General features: G+C 44.0%; 2 protein-coding genes across 3 annotated transcripts in view; one reads left to right on the forward strand and one right to left on the reverse strand.

Annotated features, from left to right (window-relative positions):
• The window catches only part of SEL1L2 (SEL1L2 adaptor subunit of SYVN1 ubiquitin ligase), a 72,689-nt gene extending 72,370 nt beyond the window's left edge, over positions 1-319 (forward strand). For both annotated transcript variants that reach the window (XM_084824383.1, XM_084824393.1), the window contains one exon: positions 186-319. In XM_084824383.1, coding sequence (XP_084680509.1) covers positions 186-305 — 120 coding nt within the window. In that variant the 3' untranslated portion in view covers positions 306-319. The remainder of the gene's footprint in view (positions 1-185) is intronic.
• Positions 320-3,806: 3,487 nt separating this feature from the next.
• On the reverse strand, positions 3,807-20,402 carry NDUFAF5 (NADH:ubiquinone oxidoreductase complex assembly factor 5). Its single transcript, XM_084824405.1, has 11 exons — positions 20,129-20,402; positions 17,921-17,961; positions 16,635-16,698; positions 15,451-15,498; positions 15,243-15,346; positions 13,609-13,648; positions 9,463-9,660; positions 7,705-7,765; positions 6,369-6,452; positions 5,252-5,334; positions 3,807-5,092 (listed from the first exon to the last, which is right to left on the reverse strand). Exons 1-11 carry the CDS (start codon positions 20,375-20,377, stop codon positions 5,003-5,005), a joined length of 1,062 nt encoding a protein of 353 aa, XP_084680531.1. The 5' UTR covers positions 20,378-20,402; the 3' UTR covers positions 3,807-5,002.
• Between the last annotated feature and the right edge of the window lie 812 nt (positions 20,403-21,214).

The following is a 21,214-nucleotide window of genomic DNA, read 5'->3' on the forward strand; positions in this document are numbered from 1 at the left end:
GATGACATGTCTGGGATACAAAGTAGGCTTCCATGTCATCAATAACGCTCTGCTGGAATAACGAGGAAAAAAGCAAAGTGAAGAAATCAGTATGAAGGGTGTCTATCATACAAAGGATGCAAGCCACATTTATAAAAATAAATGTTTCCCCTTGTAAAGGTATTACTTTTCTTTCTCTTCAATAGCTTACTGGAAACTGGAAATTATCAGCACTTGACAGCATGCTAAAGCTACCCTGGGATCTGTTGGTGATTATATTAATTGTTGTTTTACTTATACTGTTAATAAAGAGTAGGCAAAATTAAATGGTATTAGCACGAAAGCCCAGTTCATTCTTTAGATTGTCTAAAAATAACGTTAAACTCTTGTTCAACTTTAGCCTATATTCAACACTAAAAAGAAGCAAATCAAAACCTAGTGAAAGATGTTAGCGGTGTCAACCCACCTCCCTGCTTAACTTTACAATTTCAAGTGCATTCAAAATGCTTTTCATTGAAATCAAGAGCCACCTGACTCAAATATTCACTCATTGTGCTTGGACATAGGAGTATGGAACTCGCTTTCAGGTGTAGAACTTGGGCAGTACCTACCTAGTGAACTACATGCAAGATACTAGATTGTTTGGTTGAGAGGAATGAAGCCTGCCTCAAACGGATGAATTGCTTATTTACCTGGGCCAAATATCTTATGGACCATTTCCCTCCATGATGAACCCAAGCATCCTTTGAAAACTTCTGCCAAGTTTTTCCCCAGTCTGTAAAATTAAATTAGTTGTAGCCATAGTATGATAGAATTCCCTAAGGGAGGCCTGCCAACACACCATGCTGCAGGCTTAGAGAGAACTGCAAAGACTCAAGACAGAAAATGTGTTTTAAGTTAGTTTTAGTGATACTATATTTTTGAGATGACTGTTGGTTAATACTGCTTATTTTATAAGGTAAATATTATCACCCTTCAGCATTTATGGGATGGTAGGATACATAGTTAAGAATATTCCTCAGGATTCCAAAGCTCTGGGCTTAACATAAACCTCATCTCCCCTTGATTTTTTACTTCTTCAAGAAGGGCAGGTGGTTTGGTTAAAGTAACTCCTGTGTTCAATAAGGAATGGATGGACAGTCAATTTTTGCATACATATAAGGTGGCCAAATGCAAAAAATAGTTGTGTAAAAGAGGGGATTTCAGTAGATGTCATGCAAACTGCACCTGCTGAAATTCCCTTCTACACAACTATAAACATGCAGGAACCCTGCCCTCATTTGCATTTGGCCACCCTGGGCCTGATACAAAAGAAGCTACCCCTGCTGAAATGTCCTCTTCTATACAACTCTTAAAGATGCATGAGCTCTGTCTTCTTTTGTATCTGATCGCCCTAGGTACATAAAGAAACCCATTATTGATGATGACAAAGCAACCCTGATTGTCAGCATGAAAGTAGGTTTGATTCCTTTCTAGGCCAGATTTCAAAGGGCTGTGTATAGCATTCCACACAATTACTTGGGCTTTTGCGGATCCTTTCCCTTCTATCACAGAAGAACCTTGAATGCCCACTCCCAAAGCTATTCCTGAAAGTTAACACAGCCCTTCAGAGAGGTATTTCATAGAAGAGGAAGTACAGTCAGAAGGGAAAATCAAACGCTTTCCTCTGTGTATATGGAAAGGCTTTGTACATGCACAGGAGCCTCTGTGGATCTCGACTCTTGTAGGGGCAGTTTAGTGGTGGTTTGAGCCTAGGGTTTTCTCATCATTAGTAAAAGGCAACTGTCTGCAACACTGACATATCACCCAGAAGGAGTGTATGACTCACTCTTGCCAAACATACACGGGATATGGATGCATCCATATAGATGGAATCTTCCAGTTTCCAGATGTTTTTGGGAAAACCCCTGCAAAGATTTTGTAGACCATTAAGTCATGGTAAAAGGGGGAAACCTTATTAAGAGATATAAATAGCAACTGTTTAAAGACATAACTAGAAAGGAATAGGCAGCCATTTCTCCAACTAGAAATAATTAAGCAGCAGGACACCCAAATATACACATATGTGCACATACCCAAAATGCAGTCTGTTTCTTAGTTCCATGGCAGATGTTCCATAGGTTGGAATTGCTACTGTACAGCCAAGATGCACTTTGCTTCTCACTGCGGCTAGAGCCTACAGTCAGAATCCAGCAATTCCTTTTCTCACTATGAAGCCAGAGCAAGTTTTAAGATAAGTAATTTTCAGCATTCATTTATCCTATCCCATACCAGTATGGAAAGCTTGCTCTTTGACCTCAAGTAATCAATCATTTATTTAAAGTATTTTTACCCCACGCTTCAGCCCCAAAGTGGGAGAATTATGTAAGATAAATAACAAATCTAAAATAGCACTGAGCAGACTTCAGACTTGCAGGATCTACTTTTTTTTTTTTTACTGGAACGTTGAGATCCACCAACGGGAGCCTGGTGCAAAAGTCATACACTTAGAATTAAAGAATTTGTTCTGAGTACCAGAACTGAATGCAACTCATACTCCTTCCACACAAAAAATCCAACCTTGGTTACCCTAAGCTTTCTTCTTTTCAGCAGTATGGTGGAGCAGGAAGGAGTCATTTTATTGCTATTGTTAAATAACTCGGAGTCTGAAGTCCTAGCTGGTCTATTGCAAATCACTCTGTGATCTACCAGTAGATCAACCCAAAAGGGAAGAGGAAAGCTAGCAACTCAGGCACTAGTTATTATATAGTACTGATAATGAACAGCTGGAACAGAAACAGTTCAGGGGAGGCCAATGGGGCAGGTCCCTCAGCAGAGCAGATACTAGCACTGTTTCCCATCTCTCCCTTTGCTGCAGCATGATCACATAATTGTTGGGGGAGGTGTATGCTGTGATCAGCACCCCCTTTTTTTAAAGGAGCAATTTTCTAACAGGACTGAAAAGACAAACTTGAAATTGTGTGAGCAATGCATGCTCAAACTTCAGAAGCCAGAGAAGTGAGTAGGTTTTTCTGAGGTGGGATCTGCAGGAACGTGCATAGCTTCTTTCTGCTCCCCACAGCTAACAGAAACAATTATGCAAATTTGGTCAATCTGAATAATTTATATAGGTCACAATTCCACTTTTCTTGGGCTCACAATTGTAATTTTAGCAGAGTATGGACAGTTCTGATTATTTAACATGATTGTAAGACTTCTGTTCATATGAAGTATTTGCAGACTAGGATTAGTCCTGCCTTTGCTCTAGTCTATGTAAAGACTTCTTCTAGAACACGTTTCTTGTTCAGTTCATTCCTGGAAAGTGGTAGCCTTTGCATGATTTATACACTGTTTTCTCTGTCAAGGTGTAGGACAAAATACCAATTTCTTTCTCCATACCACCACCTCTTTATCAATAGCATAAGTGCTGGAAGAGAGGCAGTGTAATAGTAGATTGGTCTGAGTGAGTCACTAAGGACTTAGGTTCAAATCCCCCTCCAACTATGGAAATACACTGGGTGATCTTGGGCCAGTCAACCTGATAGAGGGAGAAACCAAGTCTGCTGTGCTGAAAACAGGATAGTTATGCATTCCACTAAACAAATTAAATAACCATCTCTTCATAAGGATGTTTCACTGAATTTTTCTTATCTTGCTAGTGTTGAGAGAGGTCAAGGTCTTCCACAGGTAAATGCCTGTGATTTATGAACAGCTACATTTCTTTCCAGTTCAGCTCATCCATGATCTCCTGCTCACAGATTGCTCAATGGACTGGAAGTGCACCAAGGCGATAGTTCTATGTAAATCACAGAATGGAGTAGGAAGGACGCAGCGAGACTGATCAAGGAGCCCAAATGATTATTTGAAGGCTGATGACATTGAAAGTTAGAACACCAAGTGGCTATTTGCCCACATATCTGCCCTCAACTCACCACATGTTCCAAGTTCATTGCCTAACTCACACAGTATGACAGTGACAAATATGTAGTGATACATCTTAAGGACAGGCTCACAGTTGTTTTCCCCTAGATACCAGCAGGCCTGATCTGTGATCCTAGACTCCAAGAAAAAAATGAAAGAAGTTCAAAAGTTTAGTGACCCCTATGATTTTGGTAGCTGATGAACTCCTGACATGAGCTGCTTCCAGCTATTTGTATAGTACAACCCACTCACACACCCATTCCTCCACCTTGCCAAGAAATGCATAGGGCTGAAGATAGGTCATGGCTGCTCCCATGCATGAAGGAGTCTAAACAAGCCAGTACAGATACCAGCAAGATGGCTGACAAGAGCTTGCTGTGCTCACCCAAATAAACAAGAGGGAGCTTTCTTTTTAAAGCAAACTGGTGGACTAGCATGATTTCCCTCTTCCAAATGATCTCTATCTCCACGTTTTTACGCTACATTTAGTTCATGGAAGGCCAAGTCACCTTATGTAAGCCATTACAGGAATTAACTTAGCCTCCATAGCTGTTCAGTTTAATGATCATCATTATGCTTACAAACAATTGCCCAACTTTATCCCAGAAGTCAGCCAATTATTTTTGTTGGGAAATTTGGCGCAATTATTTTAATGAGGGTATGCGATTCTAAAGCATTGCTTAGTGGTGTTGAAGTCCCTTCCTTTCAAACAATCCACTGGCCAATGGAATTTGCATTATTCCACTGGAAAACCCAGTAACACGATGAGCAGTAGTATTTCTGCACAGCGACAAATCCCTTCCTTGCCATGCATCTATTTTTTATTAGATATATGGACCTCTCTCATTCTATTCTCATGTTTCAAAAGTTAAACTCTATACAAAATACACAATACCATCATTTTATTTGGTTTTACACAATAAAACTGCAACTCTATACTATTGCCATTTATATATATAAACCACACCAGTGAAATGATAAACATCAATATTTTGCATTTCTTCCAGGCACTGGGGTAAGTGTGCTAGGAAATATACTGCCATGTGCATTTCAACGTTAAATGATCAACTGATAAATATTCACAGTGCTAAGTCCAATATTTCTGCCACTGTTATACTGTATGTCAATTTTTTTTCCTTCCTGGAATAAATTCATTTATTTTTCTCAAATCTCCAAAAGACGCTGTTGCAGAACCTCTCTGTGCTGGTCTTGCCTGAAAAGAAGACGGAATACATTTTATGTATGCAAAGCAACTATTTAATCAAGTTAAATAAAAGGAGATAAAGTATTTCCTCTGAAAAAGCTTGATGTGCAAGATATGCAATATGCTTGTTCAGGCATCCCATGTACAATGGAGGGGGTTACACATTACCTGTGATTCATGGAATTTCCAGCCTATCATGTAATAGATCTGAAATGTTGCAGGTACTGTCCCATCATTGTTTCCATACATTTCTATGAAGGAAAAATACTATTTTACAGAATACCAAAGAACTACAGCAGAAACAAGATTAATCCATTTTAAAATCAATGGGTTGGATCCAATGATATCTTGCATGAGTAGAAAACCACCTCCGCTTGCACAAGGCAGCCCCGCCAAATCCTGCTACAGCCTCTATGTCCCTATTTCATGCTGTTCCAAGGGGTCCAGCACCCCATGAGGGCTTGATGGGGAACAAGGGGCTAGGGGGTGGGCAGGAACCTGGAAAGTGCCATTACATGAACAGAGTTCCCCTCAATCTTCTCTGGATCCAACAGTAGGTCTTTAACTTAATCAGAACTACAGAACACTGATTGTGTTACCCAAGTCTTAACTGCTACTTGCAAAATATTTAAGTAAATCTTCTCTATCTTTAGAGCCTGACAAGCTATGTAGTCACTAGATTGTGGAAATTTTAATATGAAATTAGCCATTTCCAATGATGTGCAGCAATTGCCCCTAGGCAGACATCCAGGTGACCAACAGCAACTGCTCACTTTTGCACTGGAAGCTTTCCTGGCCAGTCTTCTACCTTTTAAATTTGACAAGGGCAGGAGAAGCAACATTCATGCTGGTGTGCTGCATTTCCCTGGCTATGGTGGTTGCATGCACCTTCTCTGCTGGTCCTTATGCCAGAAGAGGAAGCCAAGAATGGCAACCTTCATGTCATGGTTGTGTTTCCCCTGCTACAGGAAGCAGCTGTGGGTACCCACTCTTTACTGCCATTAAGGCCAGTAGAAAACACATCAGCGCTGGAATGCTGTGTTCACTATGGTGGGAAACAGGAGGAAAGGGGAGAAAACAGCATGTGGTTGGCAACCAGCTCTAAAAATACTTATTTGCAAGGCCAATGAAATCTAACTCTATGGCACAAACATGTTCAGAACCAACTACAGCTCAAAATCCCAGCATTAAATGAAATTCTGACTACTTAAGCCAGCACCTTGCTACTGAAAGCACTCATCTGAGCAAGTCAAGACGGGCCAGTTTGAATGGCAAGCTCACTTACCCCTGTACACAGCTGCTGCTGCCAACATCGTTGCCCTGTGTAGCATAGGTTTTCTACTCCAAGAACAATTACTTTCTCCCATACCTAAAAATAGTTTTCAGGCTTTAAAAGAAGATACAGCATACACCATGAGTTCCACATTGTGCGTGTTTCAGTTCAAAAGTACAGCAATATGGGACGGGATCAGACTGGCAATAACTCAGAACAATTAAGCAAATCAAAAATCTTACATGAAGCCCCATCCTACGCATGTTTACGCTGAGGTAAGTTCATCTGTGTTCACTGAGGCTTACATCCAGGTAAGTATTTATAGGATTGCAGCCTTAGTAAACAATGCCTACAGCTCTATATGCACTTTACAAAGCAGTATACATTGGGATGGTCAGCATGTTGAGCACCAAGATCCGCAGCAGAACCTGATTAAAAATTAGCGTACTACAGATGCCTGGTAAACCGCCTTAGATGAAAATGCCTTCCAAATAGTTGCAGGGGAAGCTTTCCAGTAAACATTCTTCTTCCCTATTACACTGCAATCCTTTACAAGTCTACTAAGAAGTAAGCTCCATTGAGTTCAGTGGGACTTACTCTCAGGTCAGCAGGCACAGGACTGCAGCCTACATTTTTATTTTAGAGTACAATTTAATCAAGGATGATTTAAAACCCTAGTTCTGCCCTTTGACAGCAAACCCATCTGCTGCAGCTGTCAAAGCAATTCCTTGAATTCTTTACATTAAGGCAAGAACAGAAACAGCTATTCAGCTTGATCCAAAATTAGACTGGAGATTCACAACCGAGCTGAGGTGGCATGTTGCTTACTCAAGATATATACTACTAGTAGATACTAAATTTATACACATTTATTAAATTGGTTTTTTATCCTGCTTCAAAGGCAAACAGACAATATTTGCTTGCAAATACCCAACGTCAGCCTAAATGGTACTAAAACAAAATTCCTTTGACAAATATGTATATCTACAGGGATACACACTTCATTGCTATGGATTAGTCACCTAAAATGCCTCTCTGCAAGGCCTTGACATACAGAAAATATACCAATGTAATGTACAGAAAAGTATTCTATCCATCTTAACAAGATATGAAAAGAATGTGGTTGCAAGTATCTAATATGTAGTGCAGCCACAGATATTTAAATGTATGTCATTTCTGTACTATGATCTTACTTTTCATTAATCCCTCCAATGCAGAGATAATTCATAAAACTGTATTAATGCAACACTTCGCAATTCTGGCATTTTGTAATAACCGGATGTTAATTTGACACTTATTCCTCAAAACCTATTCTTCTATTTCGCTATTTTTAAAAAAGTAAACTTGCCTTGCAGATCATCCATAATTTCAAACATCCCAGGGTAGTTAACTTGGATCTCATCTGTATCCTAAAGATAGTAAGATTTAGGTTTTTAAGCATATCTAAAACACTGCATTTAAAGGTCTAGTAGTGGGGCACATCAACAAAGGTAAACCCAGCTGTTCCCTACTACTTAAGACTCCACCCCACACGACATTGCTGTGGTTATGTCACAGAACATTCAAAGAGTGTATATGCTTGGGGAAAGCATTCATCAATAAAACATTGACAGTGCAAAATGAGGGGAGAGGACTCTGGATAGGGGAAAAAAAAAAAAAACAGGACACCAAGCCAACAACAGGAAGGTGCTGCTTTACAGGAAGAGAAATGGGTAAGCAGGGTGGCTGATAACTAGAAACCTATTTTGGAAGAGAGTTGAGAGCCAGAGTATCTATCTGAAGGAAGAGGAAACTGAGCAGGCTGAATGGTCATATCGGAGGAAACTAAGTGGAGTAGGCAGTAGCCTACAGGAAAGGCCAAGAAGAAGTGAAGGATGGGTGTGGGAAAACACAGACATTAAACCATGGTTTATGAAGCTGTGGATAGGTGCTCCCCTCTCCCCTCTTTCCATTGCATGCTGGCTTTGGTGCCAAGATTCCAGCTTGCATTCAGCCAGAATTCATCATTATGTCTGAACTGGGAAATCCTGGCTTAGTGAAAGCCAGGATCTCCAAATGAAGCCAGCACGTAACAGGAAGAGGGCAAGGGAGGAGCGTGCAGCAAGGGAACTTTTCCATGAACAAAAGCCCAAATGCAGCCACTGTGGAGAGATACAAAATTGTGGTGGTGGGGACAGCATTTTGGAGGTGGGGTGATTATGGGCTAGGGAGCTTCATTTCAGTAGAATAAACTGACCTTTATTTGAACCAGCCAAGTTTTATTTTTTACTGCAGCTGTAACCCTTACTTTACAAAAAGATCTCAGTTCAGTTCTACTGAGCAAAATATTTTAGAATGGCTTCAGAATCATAGCTGAACAATTGCCTTGAAATATGCTCCAGTGAGTAAACCCCCCCCAGTGCAGTTAAACCCCCCCAATGAGATTTGTATTTTGTTTGACTCCAGTGAGTAAAACAAACAAACAGCGAGATTCCTATTTTGTTTGACTCCAAAGCATATGGCACAGGGTACCTCAGGTGCAAGAGACAAATGTTTTACTACAAGTCTTGCCCTCTTTGGCACATAGGCTCATCATTCCACCCTTCCCAATAGTTACAAAACAGTTGCCACATGTGCATATTATAAATAATGTACTGATTTAATCCCCATTCTTACGTTCATTATGGATTCTTTTCACCCAGGGGTGGGCAACTTGTGGCCCTTGAGATGTTTTGACCTACAGCTCCCATCAGTCCTAGGCAGCATAGCCAGTGGTGAGGGATCATGGGAGTTGCAGGCCAAAGCATGTGGAGGGCCATGTTGCCCATGCCCGTTTACCCAATCAGGGCAAAATGGAAACATGAATTAGTTTGTTGCTGCTCATCCTTTTTAATTCTTGTCCTGTATCTGTACTACCAATTCAACATCATTTATGAAATAAAATCCTTTTCTTCTTCTATATAGATCATGAGGCACCACTATTTGGTTCAGTGAACACTCTACCTTATGGCAAAACTCACTGCAACTTTGAGCTTGCAGATTTCTTTGTTCCAAAACAAAGGACTGAGTATTGATCAACACCTGTAGTAGCTTCCTGGGCTGTTCCTCTCTTGTAATTGATAATTACCACGGTAAGTGTGTTGAAGCCAGCTCTTCCCAGTAGATGTCCTAAATCATTGACAGCAGTAAAAGGTGATACATGTGGAGAAAATCCTCCTTCTCTTTCCAGTTCTGCCAGCTGCAAAGAACAGCGAAGCTCATAGAGCGTGTCTCCCCCAAACATGGAACCAATAAATACTCCATTGGGTTTAAGTGCTCGATGTATCTAAAATAAGTAATCATAGTTATGTCATGCATGAACAAAGATTTTTCTGTAGTAGTGATGTATGAACTTTGATTCTAAGATAGCCACGGGGAGCCTCTGGCCGGTGAGGCTCCTCAATCACACGTGCAAGGCTGATCCCCATGGGAATGTCCCTTTCCCAAACCATGTCCCCATGAGAGGGCTTTGCCTGCTGCTTGCTTCTCCTAATTGGGAATGGTGAGCAGCAGACCGAGCTGGCACTGGGCACAGTGTCTTGAGGATCCGCTCCTTAAGACACTGGTTGAGAGGGCTTTGCCCACCACTCGCCTTCCCCTATCGGGTGGGCAAAGCCAGCTCTGGTTTCAGCGGGCGCCTCGAGGAGCAGCTCATCAAGACACTGGCTACATTATGAGCTGGCTTTGCCAGCTGCTCACCATATCCCATCAGGGAAGGTGAGGGGCAGATGAAGCCCACTGCGTGTGCATGTGAGTACGTACGTGTGTGAATGGTGAGAGAAGCATGCCGAAGACCGGTACCAGCTGTGGCCCTCTGCACAACTGGCATGCAACCCTCAACATGCTTGCCTGAAACCAATTTGGCCCTTGGGCCAAAAGAGTTCCCCACCCCTGTCCTAAGACAAAGCCAGTCCCACCGATTTCAATGCAGTGCAAGCAATGGATATAAGAGTGTGCCATTGTAATTTCCCAAGGACAGCTATTTTCTAAGCCAAGTTAGACTCTTTTAATACTTTCCACTGAAATGTTTCTTACATCATCCTTAACATCACACCCAACCTCACAGTATGTAAAACGTAAGTACTATCTAATCACTACATTAGATAGTACTTGAGTCTGACCGAACACAGGTAAGAGCCCACTATCGAGCCTACTCTGTGGCGGTGAGGGTGGCAAAGAGACAGTTCTTTTCCACCAGCATTGCATCTTCTCAGTGTCGTCCAGCGGAGCTTTTCCGAGTGGTTCGCGGCCTGTTACATTCTGGGCCAGGGAGAGAGACGGTGGAACCCTCGGTAGCACGCTGTGATGAGTTTGCACGGCACTTTGAGGATAAAATCGCTCAGATTCGTCATGAATTGGACACCACCATTAATGCAGTTCCATTGGTAGAGGCGTTCAGAGCACCGTCTGGTCCAGTTTTATTGGATGAGTTTCAGTTACTGAGGCCTGAGGATGCGGACAAGGTGCTTGGCCAAGTCCGATCAACCACTTGTGTGCTTGACCCTTGCCCTTCATGGCTTATTAAATCAAACAAGGAGGGGTTGTCCGGCTGGGTCCAGGAGGTTGTAAATTCCTCCTTGAGAGAGGGAGTGGTGCCTGCCGCTTTAAAGGAGGCAGTAATTAGACCACTCCTGAAAAAGCCTAACCTGGACCCAGAGGATGTTAACAATTATAGGCCAGTGGCCAACATCCCCTTCCTGGGGAAGGTGCTTGTGCGGGTGGTTGTAGGACAGCTCCAGGCACTGTTGAATGAAACGGATTATCTAGATCCATTTCAATCGGGCTTCAGGCCTGGTTTTGGAACGGAAACTGCCTTGGTCGCCCTGTGGGATGACCTCTGCCGGGAGAGGGACAGGGGGAGTGCGACCCTGTTGATTCTCCTGGACCTCTCAGCGGCTTTCGATACCATCGACCATGGTATCCTTCTGGATAGGTTGTCTGGGTTGGGAGTTGGACTGCACTACAGTGGTTCCGCTCCTACTTGGATGGCCGATTCCAGAAGGTGGTGCTGGGGGATTACTGCTCTGTGCCATGGCAATTGTGCCATGGGGTTCCACAGGGCTCTATTTTATCCCCCATGCTGTTTAACATCTACATGAAACTGCTGGGGGAGGTTATCCGGAGGTGTGGGCTGAGGTGCCATCAATATGCAGATGACACCCAGCTCTACCTCTCTTTTACATCAAAACCAGGTGAGGCAGTGACTGTTCTGAATCAGTGCCTGGGCACAGTAATGGACTGGATGAGGGCTAATAAACTGAAACTCAATCCAGACAAGATGGAGGTACTGTTAGTGGGTGGTTCGTCTGCCCGGCTAGGTGATATTCAACCTGTTCTGGGGGGGTTGCACTCCCCCTAAAGGATCAGGTTCGTAGTTTGGGGGTGCTCTTGGATCCAGAACTGTCACTTGAGGCACAGGTGAACTCAGTGGCACGGAGCACTTTTTATCAGCTTAGGCTGGTATACCAACTACGCCCTTATCTGGACAGAGATAGCCTTGCTACAGTTATCCATGCTCTGATAACTTCTCGTCTGGATTACTGCAATGCGTTATACGTGGGGCTGCCTTTGAAAACGGTCCGGAAACTTCAGCTGGTCCAAAATAGGGCAGCAAGATTGTTAACAGGGACTGGCCTGCGAGCTCATATTACGCCAGTACTTTTCCAGCTGCACTGGCTGCCGGTCCATTTCCGGGCCCGATTCAAAGTGCTGGTGTTAACATTCAAAGCCCTTAACGGCTTGGGGCCAGGTTACCTGAAGGAATGCCTCCTCCCATATGTGCCTGCCCGGACCTTAAGATCATCATCAGCGGCCCTTCTCCGTGAGCCCCTGCCAAAGGAAGTGAGGTGGGTGGCTACTAGGAGGAGGGCTTTTTCTGCTGTGGCACCCCGGCTCTGGAATGAGCTCCCTAGTGAGGTTTGCCTGGCGCCTACATTGTATTCCTTTCGGCGCCAGGTGAAGACCTTTTTATTTTCCCAGGCATTTTAGCATTTTAGCCTTCTAAATTTTTAGCTTTGCTGTTTTAAATCTGTATTTTAAACTTCTGCACTGCTGCTAAGTTTTATTGTGGTTGTATTGTTATATTGTGGTTTTAATGTTCTGTATATTTTAAATTGTTTTATTGTGTGTTGTTTGGATTTAATTTTTGTGAACCGCCCAGAGAGCTTCGGCTATTGGGCGGTATAGAAATGAAATGAATGAATAAATAAATAAATAAATAATACATCCGTATCTCACGATCCTTCCAAGGAGCTCAGTGTGCCATTTTATCTGGCAATGTCTCCATTGGCTAGTTAGGCTTGCCTGAAGCCAGCTAGTGAGCTTTGTGAAGTAAGTAAGTATTCTAACCCAGGGCGCTGTAGACCACAAGTGCTACCTACTATACCATACAAGCTAAAGCAAGTTTGACTTTTACATTAGAGATGGATTTTATAGGAGCAAGTGGGACCTGGCACAAAATGTTACGGTGTATCATCATCCCGAACTGGAGTGCTCCTGTTTGGGGCTCCAGCCAGCCTGGCAGGTCCTTGCCCAGCATAATATAACCTGTCAGGGGCTCAAGCAGACTGTTCTACTCTACTGCATCCCACTCTACCCTTTTCCTCTTTTTTTGCCAGTGGAGATTCAACTTCTCTTAAAAAAAATTTTTTTTTTTGGTACTTCTGCAAATCTCAGGGTTTTCCTGAACATTCTGATACCTCCCTCTTGTTTCTCAGTGGCTCCATTTTGGATGCTATCCTGTCTGCACTCATCACCTGAATTTGCTATTAGAGGAAATGATATGTCAGCATGAGCAGAATCATGTTATCAAGAGATAGCCATGCATGACACCGGCATTCCCAACACCAGATGCTTACAAATAGTTTAAAAACCAAAAAGAAATCAGAGCAACAGGGTATTGAAGCGTCCAGTCACCCAGGCAAGTTTGACATCTTTGACTCCGAACATGCTCAGAAACCTATAAAAATAATAATCAAGTCATAGTGCCAGGAGGAGTTTCCAACTGGAAATGATAAAGGAATGGTCACCATACAACAGCTGCAAACTATATTAGGCAGTAGAAACTTTTACTGCATGCTGAACAAAACTGTAGGATGAAATGTTACTCACTCCAGCACTTTGCCCATAGACTCCACACACTCAGTCAAATCTCTTACCCATTGTTCTATACAGAATACTAAACAGCAGTAAAAGACAGGCTATATCAAAATTTTGTAGAGACAGTCATACTTACCTCATGCAATGCTTTGGGAAGATCATTTACCCAATGCAAGCTAAAAAAAAAGTTTAAGTGGAAAATAAATTAATAAAAAACATAAAACTTTCTCAGCATTCCACATTTTTGGCAGGTAGCTCAGGCTGGCATATTTGCACAAAGGCAAGTATGTCAAACACAAAAATGAAAAAAAAGAGGGGCTGAGACTGACTGGGTTTGGATGACACACCATGTTGGTGTCCGTGGGTGCCAGGTTGCTTATCCAACCCCCGCTTGGGTATTGCACGTTGTGCAAATCCGGTGAGCAACCCTCGCATAACCTGCCCTTACCAACTTTGCAAGACACAACAACCCCCAAGCGGTAGTTGAATATTCAAAACGGCAGCCTCACACGCACGCACTACAAGGCTCTTTCTTGTGTTGTGCAAACGGCTTCAATGTGAGACGTACTTACACTGCAGTCCTATGTGTGTTTACTCAGAGGTAGGTTCCATTAAGCGTTTGCATGATCGTAGTGGCTGAAACAAGCCACTGTGGATTGATGCAGCCACCACACATGCCAACTGGATTCTCCGAATTATCCACATCTGAACCCAGGCAGCATGGCTTATTTGAGGTGGGCAGCAATCCCCAAATAACCCAGCAACAGCCCACTGGTTATTTGAAGGTTACTGTTCACCCCAAATGAGCTATGTTGCTCGGGTTTGGATGGCACAGCAAGCTGTACCAATGTGGGTAATTAGAGAAATTCAGCTGGCATACACAGTGGCTGCCACAAGCCATGATGGCTTGTTTCAGCTGCCATGATCATACAAACTGGATCACTGTGTTCAATGAGGCTTCCTCCCTGGTTGGTGTACATAGGACTGCAGCCTTAGAGTCTAATTTTTCAGCACAGCCACTCAAAAATCAATCAAAATTTGCTGGGTTTTTAAAACACTTTGGGAATGTTGTCAGGTTAAAGCAGTCTGCTTCTCAATATTTGTTTTTGCAGCAAAAACAAATTCAGATTCACATATACGGTTGTCTCCCATGGATTGCAGCAAGTTTGATATGTAAAGTAGGACTAGAAAAATAAGAATAAATTTCAAAAACCAGCCAGGAAGCCTTAATAGTAGTTCTGAAGTATAACAGTGCAATTCTAAACATTTATACTCTGACGTAAGCCCCACTTGAGTTCCATGGGACTTATTCCCAGGGAGGTGTGTATAGGATTGGTAGCTAACTCAAGTAGTGTCAGCTTCCACCCCTTTTAGATTTGGAGGCGAGGCTCCAAAGGGCTGTATGCAGTGTTCTGCATGTGCTTTGCGGCTTTTCAGCCCCCACTTCCTATCGCAGTCTCTTATGGATCCTGAAAAGCCACACCAGGCCACCACACCAAATCCTCCAAAGCAGCATTCAATATATAGTGTGAGGGCCTGCATCCAGAAATGAAATCCAGTTTTCCCCCACCTCACACCATACACAGAAATGCATTCTGCACAAGCAATGGCCTTTTGGAGCCCTAGCCCACAAATTACATATCTATGTATGCTAGTAACGTGTACAACTATGCCCATACACAACACTGAGATCCAAGGCTCAGTTTTAGAACTTTGGATTCCACTTAAAGCAAAACACTGTTTTCACCAAAAACGATTTGTCTACTTTACCTCAATCCGCTGACAATAAGATCAAATGTGTTTTCTTTGAAAGGAAGGAATTCTTCATCAGCGATGACACTGATTCTGGGTATTTCTGATTCTATTGTGTTTTTCTACATCAGGTTAGAATAGAAATGGTTTAGGACAGCAGTTAAGGCTACCTTACTTTTTAAATATCATGGCTTAAATAGCTGGCAAGTGCCACACAGCTACTTACCAAAGCATTTTCGGCAACATCTGCTTGAAAAAGCTTTTCAACAACATCCTAAAAGAAAAGTGGATCATAATTAGTTTCCAACTGTTTTACTGATATTTTTGAGGGGGGCAGAGTATAATGGATGGGTTGGTTTGGGTGGGAAGAGAAAAATAGGAGAGGTAGATCACTGGCCATATTGACAAAGGATTTATTCTATTAAAAAATAATATTGCACAATGTGTTCCCTAAATATTATTCTTTCACTTCTTATACCAGATATACATTTATTAAAAGAACACTTTTGAAACAGTAAAAGAGTTTTAATTGATCAACTGGACTACAGACAATACCACTGTTTAGTACCAAAGCTACTCTCAAAACATATTTAAGAAACATCAAATCTTCCTGAAATTCCAAGTAACTTTAGCCAGATTTAGGGTGCAATCCTATGGGACCCATTTGGGGTACCCGAAGGCTTACACGTATTTAAGCTAGATGGCTGATTTCAGCCGTCTAGCAGAGGCTTTGGGGATGGAGAGAGAAGGAGGCTGGGGTAGCCATAGGACATCCTGCATGGCTGCTGCCCCAGTCTCCTCCCCTCCCTATCTCTGGGAACACCACCTTCTCCTTCCTCTGTTTCCAAGCATGGAGAGGTAGCCCGCATGGTTCTCTCCATGCTGGATATGAGGGGGAGGAGGCCGGGAGTGCAGTTTCCTGGCTCAGAGGTCGAAGCCCTGTTTCCAACCTCATAGCCAGGAGACTGAACAATCCTGTGTCCCCCAGACGCTGTCTAGGGGACATAAGATTGCTCCCTCCAGCTCCAATCCTATACCCATTTACCGATCACGGCAACCCTCGCCATGGCAAGGATAATTAGGGAAATGGCAGCTGTGTGAATGGCGAGGAAAAGAAGCCCCAGTGTCTTCTTTTCCCTGCTGATCGTCCAAACCCAGCCAATGGCAGTTACTTCTGAGAGGATATGTCTAACCTCAAATGCAGGGCAGCTGGAGCGCAGAGGAGACAATCCCCTCCACGCTCTTCCCGCCCTGCATTGGAGAGGCGGTCACCTCCGAGTTTGGAGGCAGCCACCTGTCCACATAGGATTGCTCCCTCAGTTTATTTCTACTATGCAACAGGTGTTAATCTACTACTTAATTCAGTCTGTGCGACTCAAATTCACAGGCTTAGCTATACAGACATCATACCTTGTTTAAGTGCTGAGCTATGTAGCTTCGTCCACAGCCAAGGTCCAAGGCAAGGGGAAAAGTCCTTTAAGAACAATAAATAGGATTAACTTGCAAAGCTGTAACTCAGTGAGCTATGTAATATACGTACTTTGGTGAAATTCTTGCTTTTCCAATTAGACACAGGTTGCAATCTGATGCATACTTACTTGGCAGGGTCCCACCAAAATCAGTGGAAGTTACATCCGAGTGAGCATTAGGCTTAATCTGATAATGCATATTTAACACTGCAAACTCCATGAGTCTTCTTCAAGAAGTATGTACCACTGTGATGTCCTTCTACTTCACCTGATTTACAGTGTAATCCTATGAATGTTTAGTCGGAAGTAAGTCCCACTGTGTTCAGTGAGGCTTAATCCCTAATAAGTGTTTAGAATTTCAGCTTTAGTCAGGAGAGCATCCCCAGTATCTGCCTTAATAGCAAATGCAGAAACTTTCGTGATTATATTTTTGAATTTTAAGTAGTACACAAAATGCAGGAATTTCCACTAGTTGACCTGGTTAACACACAACACCAATTCGTGGGTTATTTAAGCCATCGATTGTTGGGATTGTGTGGGAGCGAGCAAGCACACTGTCTCCTGTCTGCCGCGTTAAAACTCTGGGTTGTTTGTCCCTCAACAACCCAGAGTGCCAGTTTGGATGTCACACCAAACCCAGGAATGCCACTGCGTTACTGGGTTGTTTGAGGAATTGTGATGTGAATGCAAAGCAGAAGTGGTGAGCAGGCAGAAGGCAGTGCACTTACTCCAGCACAGCCCTGATAATCCGTGGTTTAAGTAACCTGTGAACTGGTGTTATGTGCAACCTGGGCCTTATATTCAGGAATTTTAACTTAAGTACACAAAAATAGCTGAAGAAGCTATTCCTTCAAAATTTTAGGAGTTGAAACCGGCAAAAATTTCTAGAAATTAGTTGGCCCACTTGCAATTGGTTGATGTTAAACTTATTCTGACAACTGCAGCATGCTAAAAATCAATAGCATTTATTTTACACCACCAATGGACAAGGAGTAGAACACTAAGGAAAAATAAATTACAATCTTTACCATCGTAAAAAACAATGACCTAGTCTCACTTCTTCCACTGACTACAGTCAACAACATTTTGTTTTTCCAAGTTAGCAGGGAGCTTTTCTTTTTCTTTAAATGAAATACCCACATCCCTTAACTTTAAACTTTATATTATACCCGACTAGGCAAATCAAAAACCAGCTAGACACACACATTTGATATGCCAATATCTTACCTGGCTATGTCAAACACACGGTCAGCTATCCTACCACCAACCTGTAATACAGAAAAAGTCAACATCATCTTCCATTACTACTGGCTAACCAGTCATTTTTGCCACAGTTGACTGAAAAGGTATGATGAAACAGTAGCTCATTTCACACCTAACATCAAACCATTGTTTGTTCATCAGGAACACTCTTGTAGGTTCACAGGCTCCTTCTCTCCTCCCCTCTTGTAAGTGGGCTCCCTCCTCCACTCCCTGTTTTTCATTAGCCATAGTTTGCTGCTCACATCTGATAGGCATATTACAGGTTTGAATGATAATTCCTGGCATCCTACACCACTGTTTAGGAAGCTGGGGATGAAGCCAAGCACTCCTCCTTCCCAACCGTAGCATGCTAGCTTCAGAGCGCCATTCCTAACTTGTATTCAGCTAAAGTTCCCTGTTATGCCTGAATTGGAGCACTCTAGTTTACTCTCAGTTAATTAACCAGGATAATAAGGCAGGATCATAGTTTATGAAGCCAGGAAAGATTCTACGACGCCAGTCTGTAGCTAGCACCTTGCCACCAAGCCTGTATTTGAACCTATGGCTTGACATAGGTTTGTAAATAGTGGTGGTGGAGGCTAACCATTGTTTGCCAATTGGAATTCCACAGAATAGAGGAGGGAATATATTAAGCCTACGGTGGTTCATCCAGTTACCAAATCATGGTTTGTTGTTAGGTGATGTCTGACTTGGACTAGTGTTTAATAGGAACTAAACTTATTCCCACTGATGGATGACCTTATCCTCCAGCCTTGTATGCAACCACACAATTGATTATGTTATATGGCAGGTCACCCAACAGACTGTTTAGGGTTGTCCCTCTTTGTGTCTTGACCCTCGTTTGCTCCTGTTGGCTATCGACATGCTTTCTGTACACACATGCAACAGGAGCAAAACAAGATCATTGGGAAGTTGAGAGACAGGTCAAGACAGCATAAGCAGTTACCTCTCAAGTAGTAAATCTTCCCTATTATCTCCCTGATATACGCTAGAAGATTTATTTTAAAAAGCCCAGGCAGCAGCCATACAACAGCTGGAAAGGTAAGAAGCTATTCTCTGTTCCTTCTGTTTGCCTGGGACTTTCCTTCCTTTCCAAGAGGACAGAGAAGGTAAGGGTGGAGCCAAATGCTTCAAGCCACTACAGCCTTTCCTACCTGCTGGGAAAATTGCAGGAGGAAGACTTTTAGGATTCTAAGGTGTTGGCTTCTCTCATGAGGAGCTATAACGTGTAGCGCTGCAGTGGATCTCCAGTGACTGATCAACCCACAGCCAAAGCACTGATGTAGATTTGTGATCAGATCTCTCAGCATCCCTTTGTAAAGCTTAAAAACAGTTGCATGGAGGAGTGCATAAACTGCCTCAGGGCAGTTAGTGTTTAACTCTTTCTCCCCATGCTATTTTCCCAGTCAAAATTATTTCCTCCTCGAAGTTATTAGTCCTGCGAAAGAAAAAAAAGACATCTCTCTCTCTCTCTCTCTCGCATCTGTTTCTTCAGCTTGTGGCCCTCCTGATGTTTTTGGTCGACAAGCCAATGGTGAGGAATCATGAGAACGTGGAGAATTGCTAACAAAGCAATATCGGGGTTGCACTGGTTGGATACATGGTTACTCATAAGAATGCCTGTAATCCAGCCCTCCCCAACCTGGCGCCTTCCGGATGTGTTGGACTACAACTATGTTGGCTGAGGGTTTACGGGAGCTGTAGTCCAAAGCGAGTTGGCCCCAGGCTGGAGAAAGCTGCATGGTCCATTATGGGCTGGCTTTTTGTTGCCATTTATGCAAAATCATGCAAAGCTGTTTTGTTTAGATTTGTGTCCTCAGCTTGCAACTGCCCAGACATGTGTCCTGCTTGGGACTGCTGGAAGGGCCCTAAAGATATTTGATCATAAGGAAGGGAGCTGGTGGGAGCTGAGTAAGGCAGCCTCCCCCAACCTGGGGCCCTCCAGATGCGGTGGACTACAACTCCCGGCATCCCCAGCCAGCTATGCTGGCTGGGGATGCCGGGAGTTGTAGTCCAACGCATCTGGAGGGCCCCAGGTTGGGGGAGGCTGGAGTATGGCATTCCCCCCCCCCCCATTGGCTTACTTGGGGCTTTCATTCGGCAACCAAACGGGGGCATCGTGTCCTCGATCCCCAGCCGCGAAGCCTCTCGCTCCTCCCCGCCCGCGCCTACCTCTTCCCGCAGGTACTCGCAGCGCTCCGGATCCGGCTGCGCCGCCGCCCAGTTCTTCTGCTTCCTCTTCAGCTGCCGGTCGAAAGGGCTGAGGGCTCCGGGCCCTGCGACGGAACGCGGCCCCGCGGCCGGGAGCGCCGAAAGGAAGAGGCGGCGGGGGAGGAGGACGACGCCGGGCCCGCAGCGAATGTCCCCCGCCGGCTGCAGGCGGAAAAGGCGAGCGCCGCCCAGGAGCGCCCGCGCGCCCATCTCCCCTCGCGCGCCTCCTTGCGAGGAGGGAGGCGGCGGGGAAGGCGCCCAGCCGCGGAGCTGGGAAGGGGAGCGGATTTCCTGCTCGAGCCGGAATCTCCGCCTGCCCGGGAGTCGACGGCGCCGGCGAGCGAGATCCAGCGACCAGTGGCGGCCGGTGGCCCCGATGTCGGCGGGGCTGCCAACCCATTCCGGGCTTCAGTCGGAACCAGCCAGAACTCTAAAGGAGCTGCCCAAGCTTGCTGAACGCCACCCCTCCCAAAAATAGGTTCGGGACCTCGGACAGCTCCTTTGGGGTTCCGGCTGGTTCCGACCGCAGCCCGGAATGGATTTACGGCCCCGCCAAAATCGGCGCCACCAGCCTCCGCTGCCAGCGACCTGGCGCCGTTCAGATGCTTTGGACTAAAACTCCCCGGATTCCTGACCATTTGCCATGCTGGCTGGGGCTGATGGGGCGGAAGTGTGAAACATCTGGAGGGCGCCAGGTTGGGGAAGGCTGTGTGGTATACAGAGGCGCACCGCCTCTCATACCGGGGGTAGTAGATGCCTATCACGCCTAGTATCCATGGATAGCCGTACCCACCATGAAAGCATGAGGATAGTTATGCATTTGAAGGCCAATGTTTTGCATGTTGATTTTTAAAAAGTCGTTTTCATTGTGAAATGTCAGCAACAAAAAACTATAAAAAGAAAGAAGAGAAAAAAATGAAAAATACGTACATACATAGGTTTGTGTATATTCGTATCAATGAATACGTGTGCTAAAAAAAAATTAACGCCAGCGGTAGGCAACCCGGTGCTTTCTAGTGGTTTTTGTGGACTACAGCCCCCATAAGC

The sequence above is a fragment of the Heloderma suspectum genome, chromosome 1 (genome assembly GCF_057233095.1).
Source record: "Heloderma suspectum isolate Gila_16-S chromosome 1, 16-S_ref, whole genome shotgun sequence".
Lineage (NCBI taxonomy): Eukaryota > Metazoa > Chordata > Lepidosauria > Squamata > Helodermatidae > Heloderma > Heloderma suspectum.

What these genes read in the sequence shown, in the direction of transcription:
- NDUFAF5 (XM_084824405.1), bottom strand. Translation starts at nt 20,377, where the DNA reads ATGGGCGCGCGGGCGCTCCTGGGCGGCGCTCGCCTTTTCCGCCTGCAG. An exon ending in CGTGTGTTTGACATAGCCAG is followed by an intron (nt 16,699 to 17,920) that starts GTAAGATATTGG and finishes TTGTTCTTAAAG; the next exon opens with GACTTTTCCCCTTGCCTTGG. An exon ending in AATTATGGATGATCTGCAAG is followed by an intron (nt 6,453 to 7,704) that starts GCAAGTTTACTT and finishes AACTATTTTTAG; the next exon opens with GTATGGGAGAAAGTAATTGT.